Source organism: Cryptomeria japonica, chromosome 6, assembly GCF_030272615.1.
Source record: "Cryptomeria japonica chromosome 6, Sugi_1.0, whole genome shotgun sequence".
Taxonomy (NCBI): Eukaryota; Viridiplantae; Streptophyta; class Pinopsida; order Cupressales; family Cupressaceae; genus Cryptomeria; species Cryptomeria japonica.
The window spans coordinates 134,717,927-134,734,326 of NC_081410.1; the positions used below are offsets into that span (position 1 = coordinate 134,717,927).

Here is a 16,400-nt window from a genome sequence, read left to right on the forward strand (position 1 = left end):
ACCATGGGTCATGATGCCTAGGGAGGCTCAAATAAGTTGTTTTAAAAACAACTTAATAAAAATAAAGGAGACTTTGAGAAAGTTCGATCAGCAAGGAGGGAAAATAAAGTGAGATTTGGCAGGAAAAATAAAGTGTCTTTGGAGGGAGAATAAAAGTAACTTTTGAGGGTTCATTTCAATCATTCTTGAAGTCTGGTTTTGGAGAGCAGCAGCAGCTTGGAGAAGTTTCTTCTCAGATCTGTTGCGGAGGACGAAATCCCTTCACAATTCAATGGCCTACAGAGGTGAAAGACACTCCAAGGGTCATAAATATCCATTTTCCTGCAGGTTATCAGCATTTGGAGGGCATTTGCAGGCATCACAGAGTTTCTATTTGAGATGGTGTTGCAGACTTGAAGGTATTATTGCAGATCTGGGTCTCCTTTCAGCACATATCGGCATTACTTTAATTTCCCCAGCTGGCTGTACCATCTAATGATCATTTACAGCCAAACCCTAGCTGGAAACTAGGGCTTTCAGGCCTCTTTGTGGAGGACCAGTCCAGGGAATCATACTGTAAGCTGGATCAGACTTAATGGAGGTGATCTGTGGTGTTTCCACAAGCCATTGGTGACTTATTTGCTGATCCAGATTTTGCATCGGACCTATATTTGCTGTTAGGGGTATGTAGCCAGCCCTCTTATCAAATAAATATCAAAAAAATTGTTATTGCTTGCAATTGCATTTGTTCCTTTCATTTCCAGCAGTCATATCTCTTTATTGCATTCGTTTCTAATTTGCAAACAATCCAAAAATCAAAAAATCACAAAAAACTCAGAAAATCACAACCTTCAAAAAGGAAAATTAAAAAAAAATTGCATCAGCCAACTGGGGGTGGTATATTACACACTGAAATGACACAGAATGCAGAAAGACATCTTCTGACCATGATCAAACTGAGAAGAGTGATCTGGAGAGTGTACGAACTCAAACTTTTTCAACAAAACAGCTGGCAAAGACCAAATGACATCAATGGCAAAAAAACCAATAGAACTTTCTTGTTTGATTTGAACCTTTGTGAATGAGACATGACCAAGTTCTAACATATTCCTTGGCACAAGATTAAGTGTAGGTTTAAATGTGTTCTCATTTGAATGGTTCTCCCTGTCTAAGATAGAATGTCTTGTCAAAGAGGAACTAGGCTCTACTTTGAATCCTATGTAGAATTCCCAATGGATTTTACACAAATTTTTCACCTTTTAACTCCAAGATATTTGGTCAAACAGTTTGCTTGTAGGTCTAACGTAATGTTTTCAGTTTCAGACTTGCAGAGTTACATAATTTGCTGTTGATGTGTTTATCATAAATATTTCATATGCCAATGATCAACAGATAAGAACAGAAATATTGCACATAATAAACACGATAGGAAATAATCTTGCTTGTAAACTATTAAAATGAGTATTACATTGAGTAATGTTTTTTTTCTTTTCTGATCTTGATACTGCTTCTGCAAGCTGAGAATACATTAGTAATACTCCCACTATTCTGGAGCATACAATGTTCAGGCATACATTTCTCGAGCAGCAGCAATGATAAAGCTAGGAATCCCACGAAAGTCTGAAAGTAATCTCCTTCCAGCAAGAGCCACAACCAGTAATGATAAACAGAAACAAATAATTTCAGCATGCATGTAAACTTCATATTGCAATGACCAGGTGATAGGTAGACCCACGTCCTCCAGCAATCCAACGCACCTTGGTAAGATTTTGCAGCCAAGGATGCTACGCAGGGGATGAACGGAGATAGAGGCTAAGTTGAAGGTCTCTCTTCCTAATCGTCTCCTCAGCAACAAGTTATCCATGTGCATAATACCCAGATAAGACCATGCCTTGATCAGCCATTACAACCCGAACTCCTGTTTATACCAAGCCAAATGCTCACCACAGGAGAATCCTCACACCAGGAAGAGATGGTAATGTGATTTGATGAGAATTAAATTCACACAAGGAGAGTAGGGATCCCCATGTCCGTACTTGTAGAAGTCAAGCCATTCTTCCAGAGTAAACATCTAACCTCAATGTCCAAGTAAATCAAATGGTCAAATGAGAATACCTTATTCCTGGCATCAGAAATGTGCACAAGTTGAATATCACCTTTGGCATCCCACAACAAGTCTTATACAATTCTGTAATCTCTAAAAATATATATCACCACTCACGACTCCAACAAGGACTTCCACGATACAACAGGAATATTAGCAGCCAACCCAGCAATACCTTCCCTTGCATCTCCAAGAAATATTATACGCTTAGAAAGAAGCCACGATTTCAGATGTCTCATGCAATCCAAGAGAAAGCCACACACAGGAAAATCTCTTCAAACTTTAGCGGCTAAAATATCCCAATATCAAAAATATAATAATCCTGTCCCATTACTTTTAGCCTTGCACCCAGCATAACCTTTTAAATTCTCCACGTTTGGGATATAAGGCTTTCCAAAATTTCAAACTAATTGCCCAGATTCATAAACTCAAAAACTCAAAGATTAAATCTATTATAATAATTGCTCATTCGAGTGGGAAGAATCAGGAAGATTTAAATGACTACAATTTGGATCATGATGACTGGAAAAAGAACCTGCAGATTCTGGAGAAGAACTGGGGTCTTATTAAAGACCATGGCAATTAGTCTCTTGGTTAGGTTTTTTTGCTTCTATGTCTGGTCGGGGATGGCTAAAGACTATATGTTATTTTGTTTATTACGTAAAACTTTGTTTTTTGATACTCTATTAAGGCCTGCGTGCCAGTTAAGTATTATGGGTAGTTGGTCGATTTATACTGGTAGTCTTAGTTATAGTAGCAGTGGCTCTATGATGGACATTATGTTTATCTGTTTTTGATTATGTAAGGTTGATGTGCTGTGTTGCTGCTTGCTGCTCCTAGCTGTTCTGTTCAAGTGGCTGCCTTTTGTTGGTTATGCTGTTTTGTTAACTTAATGGGATCAGGGACCTTCCTTGCTTGCTTAATCAAAAACAATCGCTCCACAAGGGCACCCACTTGTTTGCAGTTTGCAGAGAGGACAACTTAAAAACTAATTGATAAATAGATCTATTGCTTAACCTATGAGTTATTTTCAATATGCAAGGGAAATGTGAAAACAATGCAGTAATACCATTACACATTCAAGTAAACAACAACGCTAGCTAACTTCAAAGGAAAAAAAGCAAAACAGATTGGTGATTTCAATTACATAAATTGGATTATTGCAAGAGTCAAACATGCCATAGTATAAATAAACTATCTATATCAAGCATCTAAAATTGTCCTCTCACCAGAATATCATGAGTGAGGCTCCAAAGTTGTCGAGCAACTGTGATGCGTTCCCTCAATGATGGTATCTCTCCAAGTACATATGACTGAAAATATAAGGAAAAGGCATCAATTGTTTGCAAAGGTAAATAATAGACACAAGAACTTTGATGCTACACAATAAAAGGCATATCCCATTGAGAAGTAATTTGATTGTAATGAATAGTCTGAAACATGGAAAAACACAAAAATGGTGGTGTTAAAACATAACATAGAGGTGCAAGCCCCCAGCTTGATGGGTTAACATCTGCCTTCACTCTGGGTCAGCACATTAGATTTACTGCTCCTTGTCTATTTCCTGTTTTTCTTGCTTTTCTTTGCTTTATTTGTTTGCTTCTAGTCTAGGGCCCTTTAATCCCTAGCACTTCACTATTGGAACAGTTGTACATTCCAGTCTCACTGACCTGTTCTTGCTCATTCCTGGACGCTAATAATTTTATTTCTTTCTGGGACTACCATCTCTTAGAGGTGCATTTGTGCCTTGTGGGTCCCCTTGCCTTTTGATTATCATCAATGTGTGTGAGTGAAAGGTCATAGAAGTAATGACTACTTCTGGAAAATAGTCATTGGGGTGATATATCATGCATTAAAATACTCTACATAGTGAAAAATCCTACAAACATATAATATCTAAGTGTTAAAACTGTATACTAGAAATTAGACACAAAAAACATATGGATACAATATATTATCCTTACTCTTGAATATTATCTATCAACAATATAATATTTAGATGTATAGTCCCCCTTTGGGATTACCTTAATTTAGTCCTTAATAGCTTTCTCTGATTTACAATGCTATAATCTTTTTCTTCCCTTATTGATTTGTTATCGCTAATGTTTGCCCCTTTATGCTAAAGCTGTTTGTCATTGGCACCTTACGGTCATATTTGATCCTTAACACTGTCATCCCCAATGGCTAGTCACTGGCTTCCTAGTTGCTGTTTCTGCAACCGATAATGTGCCTTTGGCAATGGCTCTTGAAGAAAGATCCAATATAGGTTCCCAATATAAAACCAATAAAAGCCAGTAAGGTAGATGCACGAGGAGTAGACCCAAATATGGAATAAAGAGATAGAAGGTTCCCAATCCCCCCTTGATGGGGTGAAGTTGATTCTCATTATATATCTTTCAAAGCTGAGTGGTAACATCTTTTGGATGTTAAAAGACATGTCTCTTCACACCAAATTGGTTTATTAACTCAAATCGCACCAGACTTGCTGATTTATTTTGTAATGGATCGCTGTCTTGTCAAACAGAATTCGCTGCTTATTATATATGCTTAGTTTGATCATCTTATTTTCTTACATCACATGAAATTTGTTTCTTTAACGGGGTTGCTTCCTTTCAGATTGGATTACTTGTATCTTGCATCCTTTTCCTAGCCGATGCTTAACCAAAGTATTCTTCTTTTTCTGATTGCTGCATTTGATATAATCAAACCTTTTATATTGCTGCCTTTAGTTATATATTGATCAATGTCTCAGATTGCTTTATTGATGTCATCGCTGATACCCTTCAATTCTCTTTATTACTTCATTCCATAGATATTGTCTCTTCTTCATTATTGCTGTTCATCCTTCCATTGAATCGATGCTATGTGTTCTTAATTACTTATCATTCTTCATAATCGTTGCTTCCTTCATCAATCAAAACGTTACCATCAATCCATATATCACTATTTCTAACCGTGATAATCTTTTTGTCCTCTAAAGGAGTCGGCTAATCTTTGTCTCAGAGTTACTTTGATGTTTGTTGTTAGCCAGCATACATTGCAATTCATATTTTACTTATATTGCTTTTGTTGGTAGTCAGCTATCATATGACTATGTAAGTCGGCTTGCTCAAAATCATCTGATCAATGTTGCTAAGACTCCTGCAGCAGTGTTGGTTTCATGCTTTGTTTACTGATGTTTCTTCAAGTATATATTATTCTTCTTATAATAGATTGTTGCCCTTAATAATGATAGATTCCCTTTTACTTCAGGATTGTAGTGAGCATAGCTTTCCAGCTCCTCCTCCCTAAAATGCTTTTGTATTCTTTTTTTCCCCTTAAATATCCTGCAAATGTTTAAGAGGAGAGTCGTATCTCCTCATAACTCTTGCACCCATTGCTTGACATCATGCCTTTACATCTAATTAATTAGTTAGTTAAGCTAACTCAAATCATGCTTCCTTCTTGGCAACAAAAGTGGAGAAGATAAAAGTGATTCTCTCGCTGTTTTAGTTAGATGCCTTTACATCTAATTAATTAGTTAGTTAAGCTAACTCAAATCATGGTTACTCCTTTGTCGGTGATTGTTTAAGAGATTCTGGGATAGTGATAAAAGTGATTCTCTCGCTGTTTTATTCATTGCACACTGCTTATTAAGAATCATATAATGAGATCGCATCTCCTTTATAGACCTTGTCTTTATATCACATCTCCTTGTGATGAATAACCTCTAACCAATGTGGTCGGTCATCATGTTAATGTGGCTGCATATTTGTCTTTGAGTCACCCTTATGGAGTCAGCCATGATAGCTCCCTTCTAATCACCATTTTCATCTTGTGACAACAGAGTGGTTGGTAGTCACACTTTGTAAATCTATTGCCCCTATTTGCTATTCCTCATTCCTTAATGAAAGCGATGCTGACCAAAGCGTATCCCTTTGACTAGTTGTCTTTAGGTCCCGAATGGGGACATTACATTAGATGTTAATAATTATAAACATAATAGCCACTAATGATTAAGAAAGACATGAATATAGGCAAGACACAAAACAAACAAAGAAGGTTCAAATTTTCCTCTAAGCCTGATTAATGGCAATTACAAGAAAGGATTTGCACAAGAATCGTATCAAGTGCAATTAGCTCACATTGGCAATGGTTTTCTAATAATTGTCTAGACAAATGTTAGCACCTGTAGTTGATTAATTGCAGCTACCTGTTGTGACGTTTTCACACATCGCCCCATTGTAAATGGGGACCCCCTTCTTTTTAGGCCCTTCCGGTCTTTTGGCTTGAGTTTTTGGGGTCTTTTCCCAACAGTCTCGTCAGTTTCTCTGCTTTGCAAGTGTTTGGGGTTCATATTGATCAAATTTGCTTTTCGTTTGAGCGAGTTTGGTGAAGTCTAGGGCCTATTTTGTCCTTTTTTAGGGTTTCTGCCTTTTGTCCTAGATTTTAGGGGTTCCTGTTAGGGTTTTGGGAAAACTGAACATATGACTGCAATCAGGACCCTTCAAGGGACCTCCCAGTAAAATTTGAGCCCAAACGGAGCAACTTTCTATTTTTAGAAAGTCCCTATTTTTTAGGGATTTTTTCGAGTCCCAGAATGTCGTCATTTTGCCAAAAATCAAACTTACTATTTTTAGTAATTTCTATTTTTAGTAAGTTTCTATTTATAGTAAGTCATTCCTGCACCCTGTCTAAGGATCTAACGTTGACACCTTGAAAGTTTCTTTTTTTGGAAAGTCATTACTGGCAGGGTCAGTCAAACAAGGCGACGAGGATCAGACGTTCGCAGACATTTCTAATTCCCGAAAGTCAGACAGTAGACAAAGAGAGCCAGAAATGGGTCAAGTGCTGGAAATCCATTCCTAAAATGGAAAGCTCGGGAAAACACTTCAAAATCTCAGGAGGTCAAAATATTCTAAGTCTGGGAGATTAAATGATGGAGAAGCCAAGGACAGAAGGAAAATCCATGAATCCCTGGCATTAGCGAAAATCCACCCAAGTCTGCAGTCAGGCGCCAAAATGAAGAAGCCAAGGACAGAAGGAAAATCCATGAATCCATGGCATTAGCAAAAATCCACCCAAATGTGGAGTCAGGCGCCAAAATGGGATTCCCGTGGAGAGAAGGAAAATCCATGAATCCATGGCATAAGCAAAAATCCACCCAAATGTGGAGTCAGGCACCAAAATGGGAGAAGCAAGGAGAGAAGGAAAATTCCATGAATCCTTCTCCTAGTCAAAATGGCACCTAGGTATGAGCTTGGGCGCCAAAATGAAGATCCCAGGGATTCACAAGGAATTCCATGAATCCTTCTCCTGGTGAAAATTCCGACCAAGTAAGGTGAAGGGCGCCAAAACAGGATGTCCAAGGATAACAAAGAAAAAATGAAATTCCTTGGCCAAGTGTGATTTGCGCCAGGACATGCAGTTGGGATAAAATCCATGGATCCTTCACACTAGCAAAATTCCGCCCAACTATGCAGTCAGGCGCCAGAATGGAGGAGGCAAGGATAAAAAGTGGAAAATTCCATGAATCCATGGCAGAGTGAAAATTCCGCCCAAGGATGCAGTTGGGCGCCAAAATGGGTCAAGCAAGGATAGATGGAAAATTTCATGAATCCATGGCATAGTGAAAATTCCGCCCAAGGATGCAGTTGGGCGCCAAAATGAGTCAGGCAAGGACAGATGGATAAATTTCATGAATCCTCCACATAGAGAAAATTCAACGCCCAAGCTAAAAAGTTGAAATTTTGCCAAAGGCATGGAATCCAAGGGGTCAAGGAGGAATAGAAAATAAAATTCCCCTTGGGCAAATTCTATTTTTAGACACTGAATCTCGCCGAAATGATGAAATTGTTAAAGATTCGGAATTGTGGCAAAATTCTCCATCCAATGATCCTAGCTCCTAAATTTTAGGAGGATCCCTAAAAAATAGGGATGTTGAAAAGAAGACATGGACAATTCACAAAACAATGAATTCCTTCCTCAGGAGGAATTTCCGCCCCAACCTTGTGGAGGGCGCTAGAATGAACAGTGCACAAAGAGATGAATTCCTTCATCGGGGAAGAATTGCGCCCAAGAAGAAGAAATTCCAAGAAAGGTGAAAATTTGGCTAAGTGTCGGAAATTCCTTCCTTCATGACAGAATTCCAGGAAAGGTGAAGAATTGACTAAGTGTTTGAAATTTCTTCCTTCAGGACATAGCTCTTGGAAATCATGAAAATTGGCTAAGGCGTGAAGAATTTCCTTCCTCAGGGTAAGGAACAAATTTCTTTCCAAAGGAGAATTCCTCCACAACAAGAAATCACATCCAAGGATGAATTGAAGATAAAATTTCCAAGGCAAGGAAGGAATCAGGGATGAACTAAACAAGAAATTTCCCCCGAGAAAAGTTTTTAAAAATCCATTCTCAAGCATCAAATCACATCCAAATTTCAAAACTTTTTACAGATTTGGATTCGTAGGAAAATTTTCTCTATTCTGGACCGTGGAACCCTAATTTGGAAATTTTCCTAAAAAAGAGGAAATGTGCAAAATTGATGAAAAACCTTCTTTGAGCAAGGAAAGTTGAAGAGACTTCAGGAAAATTCTTCCTGAATCGAATTTTCCCTCTCCAACAATTCCAAATGTGCAAGAGCAGAGATACAACGACGGGGTCCACTTGCATGGCAAGGATCTATTGAACACGTGGCAGTAGAGTGGCAGAGTGGCACATTCATTACCAGAATATTTGACCAAATGGCGATCCGGTCATTGCATGTTGAATTTATGGCAGATTCTTTTTGCATGCAACCGCCATATGTGGAAATGATGGATCATTTATGACATAATGGGGTGATTTTTGCATGGATGAATATTAAACGCATGTTGGGCAAATTTGAAAGAGATGATGCATTTAATGCACAATGGATGCCATTTTGGGCACGTTGAATTAATTGTATATGGGCATAATGGGCATTTATTGTTGATTCCCACCTTGTTGTATCTTGAGTGGGGAATCTTTTAGGGAAAACCCTATTTAGGGTTTGCATGTAATCATGGCTTGAGGCCTATATAAAAGGGTGACCCCCTCATTTGTACAGGGAGGGAGCTCTGCATGAAATTGTTGCAATAAGTTTTTGAGAAAATAATAGTGAAACATTGTTCTCTGATGGTGTCCACTTAAGTTATTTTTTCAAAACTTGGATGGTTTCACCTTCCTCACTTAGAGTAGAAGTAGTATAGTGCTTTGATTTCAATGGAGAATGTAATGGTGTTTGATGAGTTTCCATGGTTCATACTTTTTGCATCTTGTTGATTGTAAGTTGCAGTGTAAAGTTAGCCTAAACCCCCTAAATTTGTGCTAAGTTCGATTGTAGATGGTTGTTTGGATTGCGCCGTTTTTGGGTATTCAAATATACTTTCTCAATTTGAAAATCCTCTAGCATCCCCAGAAAATTGCACCGGTTCTTGCAGAGTTGTAGTTGATCTTGACGAAACAGAGCTTGGTTTATTTGAAATTTGTCCACCAGAGCACTATTCATTGTTATCACTGCTCTTAGGAGTAGATTTAGATCCTTCTAAACCCTTTCCCTTTTACTTTCAGTTCATTTTAGTCCGTTCAAAGTAGCAGCATCGCAGAATTGCCATATCCGATGATGGATTTCCAGCCACAATAGACAAGTGAAAGAACGATGCAAACATAAGGCCCCTTGGATTACCAACAATCACATCAGCCAACTGAGTCACGTCCGTAGCATAAAGGAACCTTGGAGTCGATTGTTTGAACTTCTTGCAATCTTAGCATGTAATCGCACTTTGATCAAGAGAGAGTGAAGTGATCGTTAGGCAACTTTATTCTGTGTTAGACGCAGTCATAAAAAACACGTCAACACTACCCAAATTCATTTGAACACTACACTTTAATACATGAAAAAGAAGCTACAATAATATCACCGTATGTTTTGTGGACATTTATGAAAAGCATAATTTACAGAATTCTGAGAATGCAACAAAATTGTCAAACAAAATAAACCAATAAAAGAAGATAATCTAGAGGGCAATTGAGATTTTCCTTACATTGACACTTTATCTGATATAAAGAACTTACAGCAATGACAAGGTCATGATCCCGCTCACTTTTGTTACTGTGTTGAGACAATGCTTGGATATTCTCGTAGCTGTTAATTACAGGCAATCCCTTCACATCTTAACAAGAGAGCAAGGAATCAAAAACTCAATGTGTCTTACAATATAATACAGAAAGATAAACACATGTCAATCTACCAAAAACAGTTTCATTAATGATCTGCCAAAAACTAAAATAAATCCCACCAGCAATAGCACCTTCACTGCATTTATCACTTGAAAAGCTGTATGGCAGAGTTACATAGAAAAGGATATAGCATAATGGATACTGTAAATTTTCAAAACCCCCTAAGACAGATATTGCTAGATATGCAATTACAAAAATGCACATATAATCAAATGTATACATATAAAGACATATGACATGACACTTAAACTATTTGTCTATAACTTTATATATTCTTTTCATTTTCACATTATTAAATTATAATATTTATTTTGTCATAATATATTTGAGTCTTCAATGATTTAAATATGTGTGTGCTTGTTAACAGTTTACTTTATAACATTTTAATTTTTTCTTTGCAATTTCTGAATGTGCTTTTACAAAACTAAATCAGGTGACATTGATCAGTGTGGTATCATATCCAGACATATCAGATACAACCAAATATGGACTTGAATATGGATGCGTTCTATATAAATACACTAATACATGTATCTAGGTAAGAGAGGAAAGTATCAAGCAACTCTGGCATATGCTGCTGATTTCATAGAATAGTTTAATCCCCTAAAAGTTTTGTTGTGCCCGATAAATCTCAATGTGCTGAAATTCTTTAGGCCTTTTGATTGACCCAAAGGTTCTTTATTGTACTTCTAAGGCTGTTTAGATTTCCATATTCAACAAAACATATAGCTAAGTTGCCAATTCAGGTATGGGTTTGGGTTCACTGGTTCAGAAAAAAAAAATTATGTTCAGACATAATGTATTAAAAATATTAAAATATATAAATTTTATTATAATTATATAATTAGTTATTATACTAATTATATATCAAAATTTAATTAATATATTACACTATAATAAATAATTAATTGCAATTAACTATATTCAATCAATATGTATTATCAACTATCAAGTACCTTGGTTACAGACTAGATTATGAATTCTGAAATCTACAAGGCTTTTCCAGAAAATAACCAGCATACATATTGGCATAGTGAACCCAAGGCATCACAAAAACAAAGGATTGCACAACATCAAATAACTAGAGGAAGGTAACAACAAAAAAAGAATTAGTATTGAATTGAGTCCAAAATCAATATCACAAATTTCATATCCCAATGGATCTCCTATGTAGACCCACTAAAGGGAAAAGAGCACCCAAGGATAAGATAAAAATTAAAGGGATTCCCCCTCCAAATTTTATAATATCATTTTCAAGGAAACCTCTAGAGGGAACCCAAGGAATGCAAGGACTGGTTGTCTCATCCAGGATTCAGATGGTAAAACTGGGGCTCAACAACACATCCACCTAAGGGAATGAACAAGGGAGAAGCCACGCCATGTTTGAAGGCCTTAAGTGAACCTCATCCTTAAAGCCTCGAAGATTGTTTTAGATGGTGACTCTCAAATTATAAGTGTCATGGTTAAAGGGAATACTAGTTGGAAACTAAAGCACATCCACTAGGAAGCAAGACTACTTTCTTACAAATTTTAAACCATTAGCTTCCAACACTACTTCATTGAAGCCAATAGACCAACAGATTTGCTTAGCTAGCATTGGCACTAACATTGAAGATTTTACAATGTACATCCCTTTCCAATTCTATGGAAAATAACTCACCTAAACATGTGCAGTTGTTAAGAGTTGACAAACCTTCAAATAGCACATACAAATACAAGATGCATCTAACACATGTTCCCAACCTTTATAATAGGACACCTATCTGTTGTGACCATTTCACACATCACCCCATTGCAAATGGGGACCCCCACTTTTTTCTACTTTCTAGGATAGTTGTAGTCTTTTTGCTATTAGCCTTTCATTTGGAAGAAGTGTAGTATCTCAGGTGGCTAAGACGCAATCAAGACAAGGCTCTCATTTTAGGATGAAGTGACGTACAGCACTTCCTTTTCCCTCCTAAGCCCTCGACCTGTCTCTCCCAGCACTGCTAGTGGATTGCTCAAGCCCAATCACCCCATTTCCATCTCACTTCACAGTCCTTCCATCCTTTCCCTAACCTTCCACTTTACCTTCTCCCATCCTCCTTGCCATTCATCTTCTTTTCCTTTCCATCTTTCCTTTCTCCCTCCTTTCAGTCACCCTCACCTCCCTTTTTCCATCCTACTTCCATTTCCCCTCATTTCACTCCTTCCATTTCCACTTCCCTCACCTCCTCCCATTCTCCTTCACCTTCTTTCTTTCCATCCTTACTTCCTAGCACCTACTCTACCTTCCATCACCCCCACTTTCTACCTTTCTTCTACCTCTCATACCTTCCATTTCCTACATTCTCTAACCTACATCTCACACCCTTTACCCCTTGCTTCTCCTAACTTACCCCAATCCCATCCTAGCCTACCCTTCCACTACCCTGATCCTATCCTCCCACCTTCCTTTCCACCCATCTCCTACCTGTTGTGACGTTTTCACACATCGCCCCATTGCAAATGGGGACCCCCTTCTTTTTAGGCCCTCCCGGTTTTTTTGGCTTGCGTTTTTGTGGTCTTTTCGCAGCAATCTCTTCAATCTCTCCGCGTTGCAGGTGTTTGGGAGTCAGTTGGGGTTAATCTGCTTCTTTGTCCAGCAAATTCTGTGAGGTCTAGGGCCTGTTTTGTCCTTTTTCTAGGGTTTTGCCTTCTGTCCTAGATTTTAGGGGTCCCTGTTAGGGTCTTTAAAAAAACTGAACATACGAATGGAGCCAGGACCCTTCAGGGGACCTCCCAGCAAAATTTGAGCCCAAACGGAGTTACTTTCTATTTTTAGAAAGTCCCTATTTTTTAGGGATTTTTCCGAGTCCCAGAATGTCGCCATTTCGCCAAAAATCAAACTTACTATTTTTAGTAATTTCTATTTTTAGTAAGTTTCTATTTATAGTAAATCATTCCTGCGTCCTGTTTTAGGTTCCAACTCTGACATTTTGGAAAGTTTCTATTTCGGGAAAGTCTATTTGTGGCAGGATCAAGCTAGCAGACAGCGAAGAATCAACATGCACAATCACTTCTAAATCTGGAAAGTTGAAAGCAGACAGGCAGGGGTCTTAAATGGCTAAGTATGAGAATCATCCCTAAAGTGGAAGGCACAAAATTGTTCTGAGTCTGGAAAATCCACCTTCAAAATCCCAAAGTGGCATCTCAGCACAGACAGTGGTCAAAATTTGGCTAAGTTTGGATCTCCTATTCCAGAAGAGGAAAGCAAGCATGATCATCCAAGTCCAGAAATTCACATCAATCCACCAATGTCATCCTGATCCGAAAATGGCCTGAAATTTGACTAAGTCTGGAAATTTGGAAGATCTTCCAAAATCCAGAATTTGCATTATAATTCCTATGGACCTGAAACCACTCTCAAACATCCTGAAAGTATATATGAAATATAACTTAAAGTATAAGAAAGGAAAAAGACATATTGAAGATGCCACTTATACTTCATATATATATCCTGACGAAGAGCCCGAAATAGTGGAAAAATCCACCTCTCCATGGACATCTCCAAAATGCGCCCAAGTATGGGCTAGGGCGCTAAAACCAAGAAGTAATTCACAAGTGCAATTTTCCGCCTCTCCATGGACATCTCCAAAATGCGCCCAGGTATGGGCTGGGGCGCTAAAACCAAGAAGTAATTCACAAGTGCAATTTTTCGCCTCTCCATGGACATCTCCAAAATGCGCCCAGGTATGGGCTAGGGCGCTAAAACCAAGAAGTAATTCACAAGTGCAATTTTCCGCCTCTCCATGGACATCTCCAAAATGCGCCCAGGTCTGGGCTGGAGCGCTGAATCCAATAAGTCATTCACAGAGAGAAAATTCATGAATCCTTGGCGTGGTAAAAAAAAAAAAAAATTCGTCCAAGCAAAGAATTCAAAATTCTGCCTAAGGCACGGAATCCAAGGAGTCAAGGAGGAATAAAAGAAGAATTCCCCTCGGGCGAATTTTCAGTTATGCTATTTTTAGACATCAAATCCCGGCCAAATATGGAAATTTTTATAGATTCAGAATCGGGGTGAAATTCTTCATCCAATGAACCTGGCTCCTAAATTTTAGGAGGATCCCCAAAAATAGGGACGTTGAAAAGGGAGACATGTGAAAATTTGGCTAAGTGATGGAAATTCCTTCCTTCAAGACATAATTCCAGGAAAGGTAAAAAATTGACTAAGTGTTGGAAATTCCTTCCTTCATGACAGAGTTCTTGAAAAAGGTGAAAATTTGGCTAAGTATTGGAAATTCCTTCCTTCAGGGCAGAATTCCAAGAAAGATGAAAATTTGGCTAAGTATTGGAAATTCCTTCCTTCATGACAGAGTTCCAAGCAAGGAAGAAATACACCCAAGGATGAATTGAACATAAAATTTCTAAGGAAAGGAAGGAATCAGGGATGAATTGAACAAGAAATTTCCCCTGCACGAAAAAAATTGAAAAATCCATTCTCGGGCATCAAATCACATCCAAATTTCAAAAGTTTTACAGATTTGGATTCGTAGGAGAATTTTCTCTCTCCTGGACCGTGGAACCCCAATTTGGAAATTTTCCTAAAAAATAGGAAATGTGCAGAATTGATAAAAAAACCTTCTTCAAGCAAGGAAAGTTGAGGAGACTTCAAGAAAATTCTTCCTGAATCGAATTTTCCCTCCAACAATTCCAGATGTGCAGGAGCGGATATACGACGGCAGAGTCCATTTGCATGACAAGGATCTATTGAACACATGGCAGTATGGTGGCACATTCATTGCCGGAATATTTGACCAAATGGCAACCTGGTCATTGCATGTTGAATTTATGGCAGATTCCTTTTGCATGCAGCCGCCGCATGTGGAAGTGATGGAGCATTTATGACATAATGGGGTGATTTTTGCATGGATGAATATTCAACTCATGTTGGGCGAATTTGAAGGAGGTGGTGCATTTAATGCGCAGTGGATGCTATTTTGGGTGCTTTTGAATTTATTGTATATGGGCATGATGGGTTATTAATTGGAGATTCCCACCTTGTTGCATCATGTGTGGAGAATCTTTTAGGGAAAACCCTAATTAGGGTTTGCATGTAATCATGGCCCGAGGCCTATATAAAGGGGTGACCCCCTCATTTGTAAAGGGAGGGAGCTTTGTATGAAATTGTTGCGATAAGTTTTTGAGAAAATAATAGTGAAACATTGTTCTCTGATGGTGTCCACTTAAATTATTTTTTCAAAGCTTGCATGGTTTCACCTTCCTCGCTTAGATTAGAAATAGTAAAGTGCTTTGATTTCAATGGAGAATGTAATGGTGTTTGATGAATTTCCATGGTTCATACTTTTTGCATCTTGCTGATTGTAAGTTGCAGTGTAAAGTTAGTCTGAGCCCCCTAAATTCGTGCTAAGTTCGATTGTGGATAGTCATTTGGATTGCGCCGTGTTGGGTATTCAAATGTACTTTCTCGATATGAAAATCCTCCAACATCCTCAGAAGATTGCACCGGTTCCTGTGGAGTTGTAGTTTATCTTGGCGAAGCAGAGCTTGGTTTATTTAGAATTTGTCCACCAGAGCACTATTCATTGTTATCACTGCCCTTAGGAATAGATTTAGATCCTTCTGAACCCTTTCCCTTTTACTTCCAGTTCATTCGAAGCAGCAGCATCGCAGAATTGCCATATCCGATGATAGAGTTCCAGCCACAACAAAGAAGTGAAAGAACGATGCACACGTAAGGCCCCTTGGATTACCAGCAATCACATCAGCCAACTGAGTCACGTCCACGCATCAAAGGAACCTTGGAGTCGATTGTTTGAACTTCTTGCAATCTTAGCATGCAATCGTACTTTGATCAAGAGAGAGTGAAGTGACCGTTAGGCAACTTTATTCTGTGTTCGACGTTGTCATAAAAAACACGTCAACACTACCCTAACCCTACCTTAGCCTATCCTTATACCTCCCTATTACCCGACACCTTCTTCACTACTCCCTTACCCCCTTTACTTCCCTTTCCTATCACATCGCACCGCAGCATTTATTCTACCCCCATATCCCTTCCCTCCTACCCCCATGGCTTTTCCTTACCATATCCCCTCATTCTTTT

The 16,400-nt window shown here is 38.4% G+C and overlaps 1 protein-coding gene across 1 annotated transcript in view; it reads right to left on the minus strand.

Moving 5' to 3' along the window:
- The window catches only part of LOC131044232 (uncharacterized), a 108,308-nt gene that overhangs the window by 33,948 nt on the left and 57,960 nt on the right, over positions 1–16,400 (minus strand). Inside the window, exons 5-6 of the mRNA XM_057977514.2 lie at positions 10,151–10,248; positions 3,313–3,396 (exon numbers count right to left, since the gene is read on the minus strand). Of these exons, the coding sequence (XP_057833497.2) occupies positions 3,313–3,396; positions 10,151–10,248 (182 nt within the window). The remainder of the gene's footprint in view (positions 1–3,312; positions 3,397–10,150; positions 10,249–16,400) is intronic.